Source organism: Astyanax mexicanus, chromosome 2 (genome assembly GCF_023375975.1).
Source record: "Astyanax mexicanus isolate ESR-SI-001 chromosome 2, AstMex3_surface, whole genome shotgun sequence".
In the NCBI taxonomy this organism is placed as follows: Eukaryota; Metazoa; Chordata; class Actinopteri; order Characiformes; family Acestrorhamphidae; genus Astyanax; species Astyanax mexicanus.
The window spans coordinates 47893269-47912077 of NC_064409.1; the positions used below are offsets into that span (position 1 = coordinate 47893269).

General features: G+C 36.4%; 1 protein-coding gene across 6 annotated transcripts in view; it reads right to left on the bottom strand.

Moving 5' to 3' along the window:
• The window catches only part of phf21ab (PHD finger protein 21Ab), a 44466-nt gene that overhangs the window by 22042 nt on the left and 3615 nt on the right, over positions 1–18809 (bottom strand). For 3 of the 6 annotated variants that reach the window (XM_022672383.2, XM_022672380.2, XM_007235152.4), the window contains exons 2-8: positions 14661–14701; positions 13870–13968; positions 10529–10561; positions 8801–8866; positions 4839–5012; positions 2758–3012; positions 1922–2014 (exon numbers count right to left, since the gene is read on the bottom strand). In XM_022672383.2, the coding sequence (XP_022528104.2) occupies positions 1922–2014; positions 2758–3012; positions 4839–5012; positions 8801–8866; positions 10529–10561; positions 13870–13968; positions 14661–14701 (761 nt within the window). The remainder of the gene's footprint in view (positions 1–1921; positions 2015–2757; positions 3013–4838; positions 5013–8800; positions 8867–10528; positions 10562–13869; positions 13969–14660; positions 14702–18809) is intronic. The other 3 variants (XM_022672381.2, XM_015601847.3, XM_022672382.2) reach the window with 2 other exon arrangements.

Genomic DNA, 18809 nt, shown 5'->3' on the forward strand with positions numbered 1-18809 from the left:
ATTCTTACACAGTACAGGGGAACAAACACATTTTGATCCTGTTTACACCTGGTCCCTTCACCCATTTAGTATGTGGATTGTATCCTGAGAAACTGTAACCATATCCCTTTACATATGGTAATCTAATAAATCGTTGATATACTGAAATCTGATTGCTGTGAGTGACAGAATATGTGAATTGGGCTGTATAACAGTAACGCAATACATTGCAGTATTAAAACATTTTAACGACATCCTCAACCGAGAACAGTATTTCATAAATATGGCATTTTTGCTCGGTGTCTCACTAATACAAGGTGAATAGCTCATTCACACACGTGCATTTAAAACTGCCACAAGATTTACTTACATTTCAGTCGCTCTCTAAAAACAGGTGGTAAAAATAACTCGGGTCTACCCTAGTTGTCAGTTTAGGCAAAGATGTGCCTCAAAAGAGTTACTGGACTGTGTGCGCAGGTTTGGAGTTTTACCCTCTAGATATATGAGATTTGTGCCTGAAGCACAGGATGTGTGTTGTGGTGTTAGCAGTTAGCTTGTTAGCTAACGTTATCTGTCTGTGTTGTGTAGAATATTATATTATTTAACCTATTATTTTGTTGGTTAGCAGTTAGACTCTTAGAGGTTAGTCTGACAGCTAACCTTATCTAGTTAGCCATCTAAGACTTTACTTACTCAAACACGTGTTGTTATTATTATTATTAATACTTGGGTTAGTTAGTCTAAAACAGCTGTACTGGGCTGTCTGATACTCTGTATCTTACTAGAGGCTAGCTTAGCTAGTGAGTTACAGTACCCAACAGCACAAAAATAAGCACAGTTTCAGTCAGTCAGGCTTTAGTGTGTTCTGAGGTCAATATAATGTTAGCTATCATGCTAGCTAGGTGAAGTTTTCAGATTAGCTGTGATAAACATTTCTTAAACGTAAGACTGATGGTTGAACAGGTACTGTATTACTGACTTAAACATGTGTGCAGTGTTCACTTAAACAAAGTGAACTTTGTATTAGATTTATTTCCACTTTAAAAATAACCCAGAATTTGATAGTATTGAAGTCCCTGCCCCCGGTTATACTGTATACCCTATACCATATTGTTTTTATATGATATAATGGTATGAAAAAAGGGGATACAGCACTACCCTAGGTTGTGCAGCAATAACTGATGATGTTTTGGTTGTACTGAAAAAAGTTTAGTTAAATGAGCCTTGGAGAGCCTTATATATTTTCACTGCTATATCGTGGCTCAAAAGTGTATCTGATTTAAATGCATCTTGGGTGCGTTACACTTGCATTTTTTGTGGCATAAACATATCCAGATATAATCCTGACAATTAAGATGCATTGCATGGTCGAGTGTAAACAGGATCTAAGAAAACTGACATTCAAACACACACAAGCTGTAAAAAACAGAGTTAAGATGAATGGAAACAGTATAAAAAAAAATGCAGCCAGAGCTGTGTTGGAAAACATAACAGTACCGTCAGCATTTACAAAGGAGAATGGATGATGTGTCTTAACGCTATATGAACAAATTTGTGTATGACAAATTTGGAAGATTAACAGTAGAAGGTCTGCCTGTGTGTGAAAGACTGAAAATATGAGACAACTCTCAAATAATGAAGAATGTATATGGAGTAAGATTATACCCAGCATGCTGAACACACTTTGCATTTCAAAGCGTCAATAAACATGTTTAAGTCAATGCGGGTCAAAGTGTTGTGATATAAACTGACTTTTTTTTTTTTTTTGCAAATTTGACCTCAATGTGGCCCAGCAAATTCCCTGAGTACTGTGTATTGACAACTGTGTGCTTCCCCTAGGTCTAAACGTATTTATTGTCCTTGGAGTCCCTCTAGTGGCATCTGTGCTAAACTGCACACAGTGTGACAGGGAAGGGAGTGGGCGGGGCTTACAGAGACGCACCTGTGGCAGAAAGGTGGGTCGAGGCGTCAGTCTAGGAGGAGGGACAAACTGGGGAACTTTGATAGGCTGAGCAGCAGTGGTGGTGGCCTGCACCTGTGACAGAACCAGTGCTTTACTTGCAACCAAAACACTAAGCAGTTTTGTGGAAGATTGACTGTCAATTAAACCCATTTCATGAGGACAGAATTAAGAGTTAAGAATAAAGTGCCACTCTGTAAAAAAACAAACATTACAAAGGTTGAGACCCTTTCTTTAAATTCTTGGTTTTAAATCACAGATGAATGCCACCAAACACCACAGCCAGCACATCATAACAAATAAAGTCATGTTTAAACAACCTGTTCTGTATATTCACACACTTAAAGAGAGAGGTTAAAAAAACAAAATTGACATATTATAAAAGGACATGAACTAGAATGAAAGTTCACAGACAGTGATCCTTTTCACTAAGGTCGATAAAGCTGAGTGTACAGAAAGAGTCAAAGTCAGAGCCCTGATCTTGGATGAGCGGTTGTTTAGCTCATCCTAATAATTAACTTTTATAAATGGATCAGCACTCTAAGTCTGAGATTAATGGAATACATATCAATGCTGTCCAAAAAATACAATAAACATTCATGTTTCAATCAACTGTATGAATATTTAATAACTAACACACCAACAAGTAATCAAAAATTATTAAAAAATATCTGCATTACAAAATTGATTCTTATCCTGTAAATTTGCCATTTTAGTGATTTTTGGACAGCACTGAGACAAAGTCCTAACATTTAATAATGTTCAAGGTCCTCGCACAGACAAGAGGGACAAGATTCAAGGGGTCAGTCGACACTTACTACAATAACGTTCTTAGACACAACCCGTGCTGTAGCCTCTGGGTCCTGACTAGTCAGTTTGCTGGCCATCTGAAGGTTGATTGGTGTACTCTGGGATTCAGGGTTCATGCCGGGCCTGGGAGGATTGCTGATGGCAGTGACCATGGCGACAGTAGGGCGTGGCGTGGCCATGGAAGCAGGCATGGTGGAGGTGGCAGCTTTAAGCACTAGAGGTAGAGTCTTCGCAGTAAGGACTGGAGTGACGGTGAGTGTCTTCTACAGATCATCAAAGCAGGGGTTAACAGGAAAATACAGGGTGAGTAAGAAAGCTGAGATAAGCAACAAAACATACCATTTGATTGCATTTGCAGTATCATTAGTGATATACTGTACTCTCTCCACTCCATTAAAATGAATGATATCTATTTAAATGATATCTAATAGTAACTACAGACATTCATAAAAAAAAACATTTTCTTAGACAAACAATTATTTTAGGGAGGTATCTCTTTGAAAAAAAAAGTACAAGTAAAAATGCATATGAATATTATTCTAGAATCTTCTGAAAATAACATCCAGCCTGTATGAATGTTGTCAATAATATACTTAGTAATTTTTACTTTAATTTAGGTACGTCAAACTATCAAAATGTACTGCAATTGGTCTTAGGGCCTAAATGTTTACCTGTTCTCACCAGTGGGAAGTACAAATGGAGGGTGTAATAAAAATAATCGCGACTATTTGACTTATTGAACAAATAATCGGCAGATTAGTCGACTAAAATAGTCATTAGTTGCAGCCCTAGTGTATATGGTGTTTTCATAGTGTAAACCATGTTTGGGACTGGACTAAACCCATTTCCTCTCAAAAGTCTTGGTGCAGTTCAAGAAACATCAAGGCTCTTTCTCATTATGTGTGATTTTTTAGGGGGATAGAAACAAACTTTTGGGACATAGTGGAACCTTTATACGTATACATATACATACACATATATATTTTATATTTTACCATAACTCCGGCATTAATGTTATTTTATCTCTACATTTTAGTCAGTGTGTTAAGTCATTAAAGCTTTTGTGTTCTGCTCCAAATTAGTTCTTTCACCATTTTGATGTTTATTTGTTTGCTCTGATTGGTCAATTTGATTTTTACAAAGTTATTAATGTAGAAAACAGAGCAGGTTCCAAATAAATTACTGCACATAATGTCAAATTATTAATTATTCACACCTGCCCAAACAAACAGCACAGTGAACTTATAAATGTAGTTTTGAAAATACACTAAAGCCCTATCCGGACGGGATTAGTTTCACAGGGGGGCATCTGTGAAAAATATTTCACACTTCTACTCAGTGATAAAACTCTTGCATCCGGACTGCAATTGAAATACAGTAGCTCCTCCATTTCCAGTCGCTGTTGTGTTTACGTGGATTTCTGTGGAAATTCACACCCAAAGTGTAATTATGGTGTGTGGCAGTGGACAAATAGCTGTTTTATTAAACGTGAGGTGACGAAATTTAGAGATGTGCGTCCGGATGGAACTAAAATTACTGGAGGACCACGGAGTTCAGCGAAAAACAGAAAGTAATTCAGCCTGTAATTTTCTCAGAGGACGTCTGAGAAAAACACATACATGGTCGTTTTGGACAGGAATAAAATCAAAGGACCCCCATATAAAAGAGAAAATTACCCCAGGACCCCCCTGAGAAAAAAATCCCCTTTGGATAGGGCTTAAGATGCCATTCATAAAGCATGGCTTCATTAACTTTATTACTTAAATGTCATCTGTGATATTTTTTGTAAACTAGTGATATTGATTTAGTCATTCCACAAATGTGTGGAAAATAACTGGACTGCTGATTTAATGCAGATGAAATGCAGCCATTCCAAGATTAATCTTTATCCTAAAACTACATTCATAAATCCTGTAAGGGTGACTTTTCGCCTTTTAAAGCTCTTGTAACAGAGCTCAGTACAGGCAAGGAGAAGCCTGACCTTGAAATAGCACTCTCACTGTGAGGTTCTTTGGGAACTCCCGACCAAAATAACGACACCCTGTGCTTTTGTGTGTGTTCTGCAGGATGTGAGCAGGTGCTGCTTTACCTGTGGAGCTGCCTGGTTATGAGGGGGATGTCCTGTGGACTGCTGCTGTGGAGGCTGGCAGGAGGTCGTGAGCAGCACGGTTTTACCGTCTGCGACTGCCTGCACTGTCTGGAGCTTGATCTCTGGCTCCTGCTTTACCAACAGCTCCTTCCTCAACTGCTCCACAACCTTTTTCTGGTGGGGGGGAGTGAGAGAGAAATGACATTTAAATAATCTCTTCAAAAGGTGATTTTACGGATGGATGAATTCTGGGAAAGCATAAGTAAATCCCTGTTGTTTCCACCCACCACCACCCTATTCTTTTTTTCCAAGTCTGTAATATAGCCAGGTTTAGATTCACTGGGTTTTTCTGTCCACTGCAGACATGGCTTCTGTTCAGCTCAGAGACAGTCAGTGCCAAAAGATCTCTCAGGTGTGAAGCACAGGCAGAGGAACCTATTCAATGAAGGCCGTGGGAGTCACTCCACATACACACACACACACGCATTGAAATTCATCTCACACACTCCACTGCCTCAGAGCACACTGGAGCCAAAGCATACCTCTGAGAGGACTGAAACACACATGCAGGCACATATACACACACACACACACACACACACACACACTCAATCTAGAAGATTTTGAAGCAAAGTTATTGCATAGTTTGGACAAACCTAATTAGCGATATAAAACTGTACATAAACACTGCATTTTTATTTATATTTAGGGAGCTACATAATATGAACTCATGAAGTAGCAAAAGTAGCAATTCTAGACTACACAGACTACAAACACATTTTGTAATCTTCCATTGAAATATAAACTTAATTTAGTGGAAACACTTTAAGCCTTATCTTATTATGTTTATTAAAGGTCCATGTTCAACATTTTTCTTGCATTTTCAAAATCAGCATTTTGCTTTGCCCTAGAATAAAAAATGTGTCAAATTCAAAACCCCACGACTGTTTAGTGACCCCCAAGAATTCCCATCCTTTCATATCTCATAGACCAGTTAATCCACCACAGTACTTGCCATGGTCAACACGAAAGTGTCTTTAACCATTTAAAATATAAACAAATACATAAAGCATCAGTGTAGCCAAATAAATTGATTGAAGTGAATATAGTAATTTTTAATGGGTAAAACTCCAGGGTAAATGTTTTGCCCTGAACTGCACTAAATCAGGAGGAGTACGTTTAATGACAGGCTGCAGTACCGGATCTGCTCAACGGACAGATTGAGAAGATCTTTCATCCCCAGAGTTATCAGTATTTTTAGCTCTTTCCATTGGGGACAAGACACTGCTACAAGACCCCCACAATTTTTTGAAAGAAACGCATCACAGTTGCAAGTTTGTACTACAATACAGATATTATATAAATTTACAATCCGAGCAAAGATACAAGCAATGGTCGCAGGTCATAAACATGCTAATCGTATGTGTATTTGATTTGTAGTTGCATTCCTGTTTAATAAGTTGGTTCTGTTCACCAGCAGAGTCAATTCCATCTGACTCAGGAGGTGTGGAATAGCATCCTGCTAACCACAGCTGTACTAAACTCCCAGACTAATCTCTCTACTCTGAAGGGAAGATTGACTGTTCCCTCATTGGTTCAATGGTTCCAACTTTACAATAAATTACATATGTAGCATGTTTTTATGTTGCATTTTAACATAAGGCAGCAGCAGTCCTCATGCCTTCCCGAAATTGTGGTAATAAAACCAGCTAACCAAAGCAAACCTCATTTAATTTTTTAAAACCACAACATATAGGAAACATAAGTTTCCTTTGATGGCTTTCAAAATTATTGTTAAAACTTAGGATGCACCACAGTGTTATTCTACATAAATACAATTGATATTTGATACTTAATATTTTCTTCTTTTGTCAGCTTTTTGAAAAAGAAAAAAAAAGATAAATAAATAAAAAGAGGAAGAAAAAAGATAAACAGCACAGCCATAAGTGTCGGATTAAGGCGAGTGAAGATGACACAGAACCAAACGCATATCCACCCACCCTCTCGCTCTTTAAACAGGACAGAGTAGGACTGAATTATTATTCACTGCACTGTCACACCGTTGCATGTGCTAATCCTTGTCTGCCATGACTGGAGTTCTGCGTGCACGCACACAATTTACCCAGCCTAGAAGTTACAGTGTAAACATTACAAAATGAGATCCGCCGGAGTATTCTCCATTATTCCCTTACATGGTCTGTTTCTTAATATAAAAAACTACAGCAAAAATCTGAAAAGACTTCATTTCAGTTATTAGACTGAGCCAGACCCACACTCTTAAAAATAAATAAAGTTTTGGAAAAAAGGTTACTTTTAGCATTCCCACAGAACAATTTTGCTGTGAGCATAAACAACCTTTAAGCTGGCTTATACATTTTATTTTTACAAAAATAGTTCTTTATGGAAGTAAAAAAGGTTCTTCTATAGTTTGCCCAAAGGTGCAAGTGTTAAGTTAGGAAATATTGTATGATGATAGAATTCTATGATAAAAATACATCTATCTAGGCATATTGTGGATATTTTCAATGTTTACCTCAAACTAACCTCAAAATATTATGTATTGTGAAAATGTTTACACCAGGATACTTCATGTAATTTGAGTATCAGGATTATATCTGGATAAGGCCAAGCCACATTAAAACACAAGTGTAAAAGATGCATTTAACATAGACATAATTGCAATCACTCAAACCACTTCAGAAGTTCGGGAGACGCATTTGAACATATTAAAAAGATTTTAAAAATTCCTCCCACTACAACCAAAACTCCTGCCCATGCAATACTGCATGAACTACATAAACTGTTGTCCATAAGTTTAAAGCAGTGCACATAAAAAAACAGAATGCAAAGCTGTGAAAGCAGCAAGCATTTAAGCACAGTACAGGAAAAGGCTGAACAGATAAACAACTGGTTGCCATGTAACAAGCAGAATCTGCATATTCTGCCACACACACACACACACACACACAGTTTTAATCTGACTAAAGGCAAATTTAAACATCTGCTTGTGTAGAGTTTGGTGTGCCTGCGTTGCTCAGCAATTAAGGAAATGTGTAGGCAAGAAAAAGATAATCAGAGTTGCTGCGTTCTGCGTCACTGCGTCAATGTGTAGTTACATTTCTGGGAGAGGCACCTCAGGCTACAGTGTACACTACATCATAAATTTGATGAAGAAGCATAAACTACTGCAGACGCATTTGACTAAGAAGTGTAAATGCATGTGGCTTAATTCTTAACAGGACACAACCCAGATAGTAGTCATATGAAGAGGTGTAAACAGGGTCTTAGTACCATAGAATAACATTTTTGCCATATAACCCACTCCTAAACTCATTCTCTTAAAATAACAGCCTGGTCAAGAGCCATGAAATCTGCCAGGCAGTGCTCATAGTCTGCACTACTCAGTGCATTCAACTCCGCTGAATCAGCACTTCAAAGCTTGTTCTATTAGCTGTCAGGTATATGAGAAAAAATTGACATACAGTTCAGGTCTGCTTTACAAATTTGTGCATAAATGTAAATATTCAAAGCACGCTACAACAGAGCTAGTGATAAACAAGGTTAAAAATTTTACACAAGTTTATGCAGAAAAAAGCTAACACATTCTGATAAATCTCCCTGTCTTCAATGCTCCTAAGCAATACTAGTGTACCGCAGCCTAAAGACACATTCTTGAGGTTCCTTGTTTGCTGCTGTACTAAAGCTGTCCCTGTAAGAGAAAGATTCCTAGGTCAATCTGGAGCATTTATAATGGTCAATTTATTATGAAATGTTAACACAATGTGAAGAATAACTGCCATATTATATTATAAAAATAGACAAATAGAGAATTTTGTTTTTGATTATGGTGACAAATTATTACAATACATCACCCCTAACTCGCACTACTGGAAGGAATCCAAGTAATGCATTATCACATATACAAGTGTAAAGTTAATAAATGATGCAACCAATTAACATACCTGTTTCTCACTCAGAGCAGTGATCTTGGCCTGAAGTTCATGCAGCTGTTTCTTCAGATCAGCGTTCTTAAAAAGAAAGAAAAACAGCACAAGTTAGGACCTGCGGCCTTACTTACAGCATAACAGATTTTGTATACTGTGTTAAGATGCAGCATGCCTTGTTCTCCAAAATCAAGCAATGTGAATGCTATCAAAAAGAGAATCCTTTTTTTATTTGCCAGTATGTGTCATGAACATGGAATTTGTCTTGACACATTTGGTGCAGCACTAGAAAGTAGGACACTACGATTCTGTGACAGAGAGAAAACATAAACCACCATCACACTCCGAAAAAAAAAAAAAACATAGAGAGTATACAAAAGGTATGTGCACAATGATGCCCTAAGCAAATCCAGAAGTGTTATTAGGACTTTTTGGGTGTATTTTTGTTCAATTTTTGCCTCACAAAACAAAACTTAACAGACTTACATATTATTACACATTAGTATTTTTAACTGCCATTCAAAACAGCAGATTTTCATTTCAGCATAATCCTAATTTCATAGTTTCCTTCACTACTTTTCGACAGCCACATGCCTTACCACTTACTCCTTTTAAGAGGGAATTATTTTTTCATACAAATGCATTCCACATCTTATTTTTGAACAAGTGATTAGTCCAGTACAAGCCCATTTATGTCTAATAACTATACTTCTACTCCTGGATAGTTGCACTAATGCTGATGCTTCTATTCATGGCAGCAGTGACATACATTGTTATATTTAACAGAGGTCAGAATACACCATATTGAATTACCGGTACCTAAGGACTGGTCTCCCCTTCCAAAAATATTACTCAAAAAAGTTATTCAAACATTGTATTTAAAAAAATGTGTATCTCTCTGTGAACGATTACTGACTGCTATAAAGGCCTCTATGACACATTTCTTTTGCTCAGTTGACAAACTTTGAGAGGGATGTTAGTTTGTCTTTATAAAGATGATGTTCATAAATGCAAAAAAAGGCTACTATTATTAGTTGGTTTTGCTGAGTTCCTGAACACTTCCAAGTAATAGTCTAGCCTGCAAATGGGTTCTCAGGAATAATGTCAACACATCAGGAGACAGACTTTATTAGGACTTCACAGTCAACTTCAAGTGGACAACAATCTGTTCTATTTATGGCCTCCCTGTAGTTCACTTTTAATATATGCATAGTAGTATGCACAAATGATCAAAAACACTATAGTTATTTCTTTTTATCCACAGTCTTGGAGCAGTCGCTGCCCTCCATATTGTAGGGTCAAACCTATGGTTTGGTTGCTCTTATGTGAATCAGTTAACAAGTTTGTAAATTTGTATTCATCCTTTAGTTTGATTTGTTTTCACAGAGGAAAAAAATTAAGAGTGAAGAAACCATGTGAAAATAAAATCTGCTTATTGGTCTGACCTGTAAGGGGGGGGAGCAAGAATGTAAATACAGGAAGAGAGAAACCTATTCATATGACTGATTTATAATGAACTGTTAAAATGTTGCACAGTGAATGTAAATATATTGTATATAAATGCATTACTTTTTATAGCATTACAAAATATCAATCAGATTAAATAAACAATGATTTGGGTTTGCTGCTTAGCATCCATATATGAACTGGATAGTAAACAGGTCATTTTGAAACTTCAATAATTTTAACATTAACACTTTTGACAATTGATTAAATATAAGAGAACTGTATATAAAATGTGTTTACCTGTGGGTCCTGCTTCATTTGCGCAACCAGTTTCTGTAAAAAAGAAAAAAGGAAAGAAGGAAAGGAAAGAAGGAAAGAAACTTTAGATTAACAGAACCTCACAATCTTTAACATAGAGCACCAGAGACACTCACAGGCCAAATTCTGAACTGCAGCATGGTACACCTGCCCTGTCTCACAACACTACAGACTAGCACTGGGCAAGCAGCCAGGGGCATGCCAAAGTCATGAGTGTGACACCTGATTATTTTTGTTTATGTACAATAATGCGGGAATAGCTGGATGCATACTCTCTTTTAGTGGACGTAACCAAACTACTAAAACTACCTAATGGCAGGGTATGTTATTACCTCTTTATGATGTTTGGTGCAATGCTTCCTGTGCATTTTGTCTTCAATGGGCATAATCGACCTAATCTGATCCATCTAATTAGTGACCTTAGAAGTCCTTAAGGTTTGTTAGATTTAGGTTGGAAGAGAGGTCTTCAGGAAGCCTGTTCTAAAGGAGGAGGGATGGTAAACACTGCTTTAGAGGATAATTAATTAATTAATCCATTCATTCATTTCTGGACATCACGACAAGAGAATGATGATGTGGAAGCTACTTGACATTTTCTTTCGAGAGAGCTCTTCAAATATAATAAATACTCCTGCTGTGATTTCCCAATAACTCTGTTCTGTCCACTAGCAGGCAGCAGAGAGTAAACCTACCAACATGACTGGCAGAACCAGAGTAACAGAACAGGATAAAATTGGGTGGGGTATAGAGATTCCGTTGTTCCTTATACAAATAACTACTTCACTTCATATCACTGAGACTCTAAAGCTCACCTGAATAAAAAAAGAACTTTCAACATCTAATTGCTATGAAACACCTGCCAGTAACTGCAGTCCAGCTGAAACAAATGTCTAAAGCTGTTTTTCAACCCCTGTACACTCGCAGTTCGAGAGCACTCTCATTAACCAAGAGCTGGTCGAGTGCACTCCGAGCAGGCAAGCTGAGAGACTGTAAACAGCCTTAGACTTGGCTACACTGTGGCAGCTCTGACAACGGAGCTGCCACAATCCTGACCTATTCTCCCTTCTGATCAGCAGCTATGCTCTCTCTCTACCTGCTGGAACATGCAGCTCCTGATTATACTGAGCCAGAGGAAGAAAGTGGTTTTCTTTTTCCTCTACTTCAGTCCATCCACAGCCCTAGTAAAGCTATTTATTTGGGAAACATGCACCTAGTTGTTAAAAAAACAACAGAGAAGAGTATGGTGGAATACATTGTCATGTGTGTATATGTATTCACTTGTTCTGTTATTCTTTATGTAAAAGTTTAGCCACCCTTGTGTTGTTTTGTTTTTAAAATAAAAATATATCCACCACAGCCTTCTGTAGCTAATCATACATAAAACCCCCCAAAAAGTGAACTCCTAGAAACACAGTTACACTGCCTTTCATAATAAATAAATATAAAAAAGACTCAACATAATCAACATGGCCTATGAAATAGTTTGGAATCCTTTGTGTTTGTTTAGACCAAGAACATTGCTCATATGCTGGTAAAAACATGCAAATCAAAACCCCCATACGTCTGCCAAGAACCCACAGTGTTGCCTGCACAAACACATATTGCATAACTTTCACGGAAGAGACAAAAATAAGAAAACCGTACCTGTGACCTCTTTACAAAACTCAACACTACAGAATATCTAGAGAAACCAGATCAGTTTTAGAAACAAGTGTTGTGGACTGATGATGGCATAAAACAACACTTCCACCACAACAATTACATATTTGGTGAAAAAAAAGGAACTGCATTTCATGAAAAGCAATGATTGCCTGAATAATCGGTTTAGGATAACTGGCATTCCCTAATGTCTGTTTTCACAAGGACAATATTTGAAAACAATACACAGTACTTGTCAGTCTGGCTGCTGTGCTACTACATTATATCTCTGCCTTGTGTCTAGTTTACAGTTTTATGGGCATACTGTTCTGTATAAGTCTCACAGGAATCAATATACTACAGTCTTGAACAAATTATTTTGTAGAATGTTGTAAGTAAAGGAGTAGTATGACAGCTTTATTTCACCGTCTAACACAATGTAATCCATTGGAGAGAGCTACTGTCTTATGTTTATTATAACAGAAATTTATTTTAAAAAATAATTGTTGAAAATTGTTTATAAATGTTTTATAATACATTTTTCTATTCAAACATAAATAGTGTTACAAACAAATACTAATAATAGTGACATTTCTCTAAAGGATATTGAGATACACGTTTTGGTCATGTCACCCAGCCATATTGACCACAACATATACAATGTTTACTTGGTAATTACTGTTATTACGTGCCATTTTGATTATGTTATGAGAAATTATTAATACTGTAATACTGTAATGCCTCTAATAGCTTTAAGAATAATATTGATATTAACATTTCATACATTTAATTGAAATTAAACTTGTGTCTTACTTGTGCAATAGAGCTTTTGAGAAATATCTCTTTAAAATACTTTTAGTATTTTAGGGCCATTTATATTGTTTATGGAACTATTTAAAATATTTTGATTTTTTGATTTTTTATTTGTAAAGGAAGTCATGTTAAAGTTGTTGGATTTTCTCTTTGTAAGATCTATTGTTTACAGTCTTTAGCCATTTTTCTGATAATGAAGTCTGATTTCTCCATATTTTTTTTTGTACTTTTGTAGGATGAAGTAAACCCAGCAATAATCAAAACCTTATTTAAAGCCTTATTGTTTTATATTATATGCACTTACAAGTCACAACCTATATTGAAGCTCAAAAAAAAAATACAAATAAAAATACTGTGAGATTCTGTAAAACCGTCACAATCTTGAAAAATACTGATATACGTTGATATACATTTTTGGTCATACCACCCAGCACTACTGGGTAGTTATAAAAAAATCTACAAGAATTTAAAAACTTTTAGCTAAAAGGTTGTTAAAAATTCCTAAGCTGTCCAAAAGCCACATTGCTAATTCATATTGTTATTTCAGATTCTTAATTGTTATGATGTATAATAGTAGCAGTGCAAAAGGATTTGCTGAAAATATTGTCTTCTGTGTTGAAAAAACAATGTGTAAAAATGTGAAAAAATTATTTTACGTAAAACTGCGTATTCACACATGCTCCAGAAATCCAAAAATAACAATATATATATATATATATATATATATATATATATATATATATATATATATATATATATATATATATATATATTTTTTTTTTTTTTTTTTTTTTTTTTTCATTAGGAAAGGTAATTAAAAGCTTCACTTCAACAATAAACAAATTAAAAGTAGGTGGTGAGCAGTATCCTACCTGATGGACTTGTATTTCCACTTTCAGGGCTTCCTGCAATGTTTGTAATTCCATCATTGATCCAGTTCGCCAGCAAGTCAGTCCCAGAAATCTTTCAGCCTGTTAAACAAATCAGAAAAATGTGTTAAAAATTGCTCACTGTTATATGTTTAGGGCTTATTTAACCAAATACATCCCTTGGTAACCACTCTAACAAAACACATAATAATAATAATAATAATAATAATAATAATCATAATAATAATAATAATAATAATAATAATAATAAATAAATCACTATTTGTGATGCCATAAAGTTGAACTGCGATAGACCTAGCAAGGCTGATTAGGAGCTTAAAGCAGCATCTAAATGTGACCATAAAGCACCATCTCTCAGGCATCTGTAAACATTACAAGGGAACAATGAATTTGTTTTTTTCATTCCTTGTATATTTTAGGAAAACAATTCTCCTAAGGACATCATAAGGACAGCACGCTTACAACGACCATCTGTATCCATCAGTATAGCTACAATAAAATTTAGAGCCAATTTGGGGGACTGGGGGTAAACAGTCTGACAAAACTGAAAAAGAGTGAAAGGATATGGGATATAAAAAACGGGAAAGGATATGGATAGACTTTTAACAGTAATATCCATTTGGCTCTGCACGGAGCATCACAATTACTCCACAGCAATGACTTGTGTGAAAGTGAGTCAGAGGCAGCCTTACAGACATTCAGTCCCATTGATTTTGGTGTGCGAGGCACTGAGCCAAGAGAACAATTATAACTGAAGCTATTACAGGACTCACCAGCTGGCAATGAGACTGGTGTCCACTCAGTCTCCAACTCCCTGTGCAAGAGGGAAAACACACACACACACACACACACACACAGTTAGGCAGGCAGAGGGGGAGAGACTCTCTGAGCCAGTGGAACAGCACAGCATTCAACTGTCGGTTCATTACTGTTTCCACCTGTGAGCTAGCAGTTCTACTACACAATAAGCAGACAGAATCTATTACTGCATCTCATCTCTTTACTCCTGAGTGCACACGAACACACACACACACACACACACACACACACACACACACACACACCTGACACTAAATTTAGAGACCCAATCCAGACTTGCTGCACCTACCAGGCTAGTTTATTTTACTGCATCACACACTTCCCCCCAAAAAACTGCAGCCAGTACAATTGGCAACGGATGTCCAAATGACAAGAGCTGTTGGTAAACTCAGAGCTGGTCCTGGAGCAATCATGGCACTGACACAGCAAATCCTGACATGGACTTTAAATATGTTAAATGTGGTACTAAATGCTGCATACATATATCATATAAAGTATAGTATAGTTTACTTCAGACAAAAATAATTTAACACTGGACACTTTATTTATCTTTATGCTATAATGTAACCCACTCATGATACTAAAATATGTAATGACCTTAACTCTGACCTTTTCTGATTTGTATTCAGCAATAGCAACAACAGTGTCACATGTCTCTACTATTAGATCCATAAATTCAGGCTACAAGTACAGGAAATTATGCAAACTCCACACAAACATCTGGCTGAAATATGTCTTACTTAATCTGTCCTATTATACATCACATTACCTATTATTTTATTTATAATATGCTGCATTTGTGCACTCTAAGCAAAAAGAGTACTGGGACAGCACTGAAAATAGCTCTGAACTCATTAAATCTCTTAAAAATTTTAAATAGAACCATTTTAAAAATATTCTATACAGAACATCTACAAAAGGTTCACCAGTTTGGGTCTCTCTTGTCAAAATGTCTGTTATTCTGAATTGTTGATCTCCAAAAGGTATAAAGACATAATGAGACAAAATATTTGTTTAAATATTTTAAGCCAGACAAGCATATTGTTTATTTTTGTACAATTTAAGAGCAAAAAAGGAAAGAAGCACTTTTAAAGTTGAGCACTTCAAAAGAATTGGGCTTATTTGGGCAGATAACAGATTCTAAGGTCTAAGACCTTAATTAGCATGTTATGACCAACGAGTTCAGATATAGACACAGTGAATTACACGAGAGAAATGAGACGAAATGTGTTGTTTTGTCAATAAACTTGGGAATGGGTGGAACTACACATCATCGGCAGAGGTGCTATACTTGTGGTTCCTTAATGTTTAATAGATGTTTTGCTGTCCATGCTTTCTACTATCACTGGGTAAGACAATGGCTTGTTCACAATCCTCATTAGAGAATGATCTTTTTAAAATCTTCAGACCCTGTCCCAAGAATTATCTGCCTAGCACTATAAAACTGTCAAAAATTACATCTACAAAGCAGGAGAAGGCAATAAGGGGTCAAAGTGTTTTCAGGTATTTTCCTCCGTTTGTAGTGCAATTAGGAAAAAGAGTAAACATGTAGTAGAGATCAAGACCAAACCAACTTTTACAGAGAACTGCTCATAGGATTGCTGCTCTTCAGGACAATTTTGCAGACTCTGAATTGGTGGAGCTCTATTCTACAGTGGAACAACACCTGACACAGAAGGGTCATCAGAAGAAACCCTGTCCTTCATCCTTTCTACAAAATACATAATTCTATGATTTAACAAACCATTGAATCCACAATAGACTCCGTGAACACATCTTAGCTGAAAATCTTGCCATGGTCATCACAGTCCCTCAAACTAAACATCATAAAAAGTCTGTGGACAGTTAAAAGATCAATGGCCCAAGAATCTCACTCGCTAAAAAATCTTAGAGCTTTCAAGTTTTTTTGTCATTTTAAACTCTAAAATTTTAAATAAAAGGTAATGTTTATTTTATTAGTAAAATGTATCGTCTTTGATTTCATAGAATTTTTGACTCACATTTAGCCTGTCTGATGCATATGATTATTCACACTAACTTTCGTCCAGCCGTGCCTAAAGTTTTGCATGCTCTTGCATATATAAAAAGATTATATTCAATTAGTAGTTCCTTTACACTTAATTTATGCAGTTAAAAGGTCCTTTGTATTCTCATAAATAGAAACACTTTACTTACTACGGTACCCTACACACTAGGCTTTCATGTTTACCTTCTTGTTTGTTGTTACCACAACCTGATGTTTTTTAATTTTATAATTTGTTTCAAGTCTAAGGTGCACAAACATGTAGTTTCTTCCAAGACAGGTTCAGGTTTTATTACATCATTTCAACAGTTCACGTTTACTTCCAATAGGTTCTAAATAAATAACCTGTTGCAATGCAAACTGCACAATAACACAGAATATTACATTCATGAATGCAGAACACTTCTTGCTTTTAATACATTCCATTTAACGTTTTGGAGGTAAAATAAAGCAGTATGTTATTATTTGTTCAGTAGCTGCTTGTGTTATTTTAGTAGTAGTAGTAACTTTAGTTAACTATTGTGCATATTGATGAAGGATGCTGCCAGATAAAGTCTTTTCATTTCATTTAATGTGTTTCATTAAAACATTTCTGCAGTTCTACTATTATTTTGTTTAATACAACACATAACACTTCAGGTATAGCTGAGTGATAGCTGAGTGTGATGAAATGAGTATTCACACACGCACAGGATATAACACTGTTATTACTGTGTTACAGGCATGCTTATTGCATTAGCATTTTTTTCAATGTTATTCAACTTCAGGCCTTTAACTGTGGCACATAAATAACATTGCCTCGATTCCCTACAGGTTATTGATTACAACACCATGAAATACAAGATAGGTTAGTTTTCAGGACATGTCTTAGTGTCCTACACATACCTAATGGAAGATCATCTTTCTGAGAAAGGGAAAGCCTAAGAGCGAAAACTGATTAGAACATGAGAAGGAGTAACTTATATACTGTCCCAATACTTTTAGGGTCTTGTTACAGCACATTTCCACATTTGGTTTTGCATTAAAATGAAAGAGCTGTAAAAAAGATACAAACACTCCTGCATTAACGAATGATTGTGATATAAAAAGGATGAGTAAAAAGGGCACTATTTGATTGTTTTGTTATAAATCATGGTCACCTAGAAGAGGTAAAGATAATAATAATAATAATAATAATAATAATAATAACAGCCTGACAAAGAAATCAAAGAAAGTCATATCCTCAGAAATCACAAATCAGCATTCAACACTGTGTTATCTTATCTAGTCTTATCTAACAAACTGAACACCAGCTCCAGTGACTTTATGCCTGGCACCTGCAAACTGTAGTTAATACACACAGGGATGCCCATATGTGCGTGCCACAGTCTGCTCGCTGGCAGCTCTAGCGTTAACAAAACGAAACAAAAGTAATCATGGGCCGTTTCATGAGATGGGCATGTAGGTGCTCGGTACAAAAACGAAACTTTACACGGTGATCGTGTGAGGCTACCTGGCCTGCAAGGTGCACAATGAGAAAAGTTGAACGCCCGTTCATCAGGCCTACAACTGGGTGAAGATGCGGGACTCGGAAACAGCAGAGAGAAGAAAAAGTGCAGTGTGCTCTAACACAGGCCTGAGACTCACAAACACAACTACACACTCTCTCAACTAGCTAATACACTACTCCAGGAGTCACAGTAAAGGGGGAAACTGAACGAACCTGGTGTAAAGTTTCAGTTAAGCCCATACAGGAGGAGTTTTACCCATTCCAGCACTGTCTCTACTCTCTTCTAGCTGCTAGCTTAGCTAACCTAGGTTAACTGGCTCTCTACAAGAATCTGCTGCTGACTTCTGGACTTGGTGCAAGCTAGCTAGGTACGTTAAGCTAGCCAGCCGAACAACAACTCAACAAGGAGACACTCAAACATGTCTCAGAAATACATCCCGGGCTCTTAAAGAGCCGCCAAGCATTTAAACAACCCACTCGTGCTAAGTTTCAGCAACAAATGTAAAAACTAATAATTAAACTCGCTTAAGGAGTAACTATAAGCTAGGTTTTTAAAGCACTCCCTCTCCCCTCTCCCTCTCTCTCTCTCTC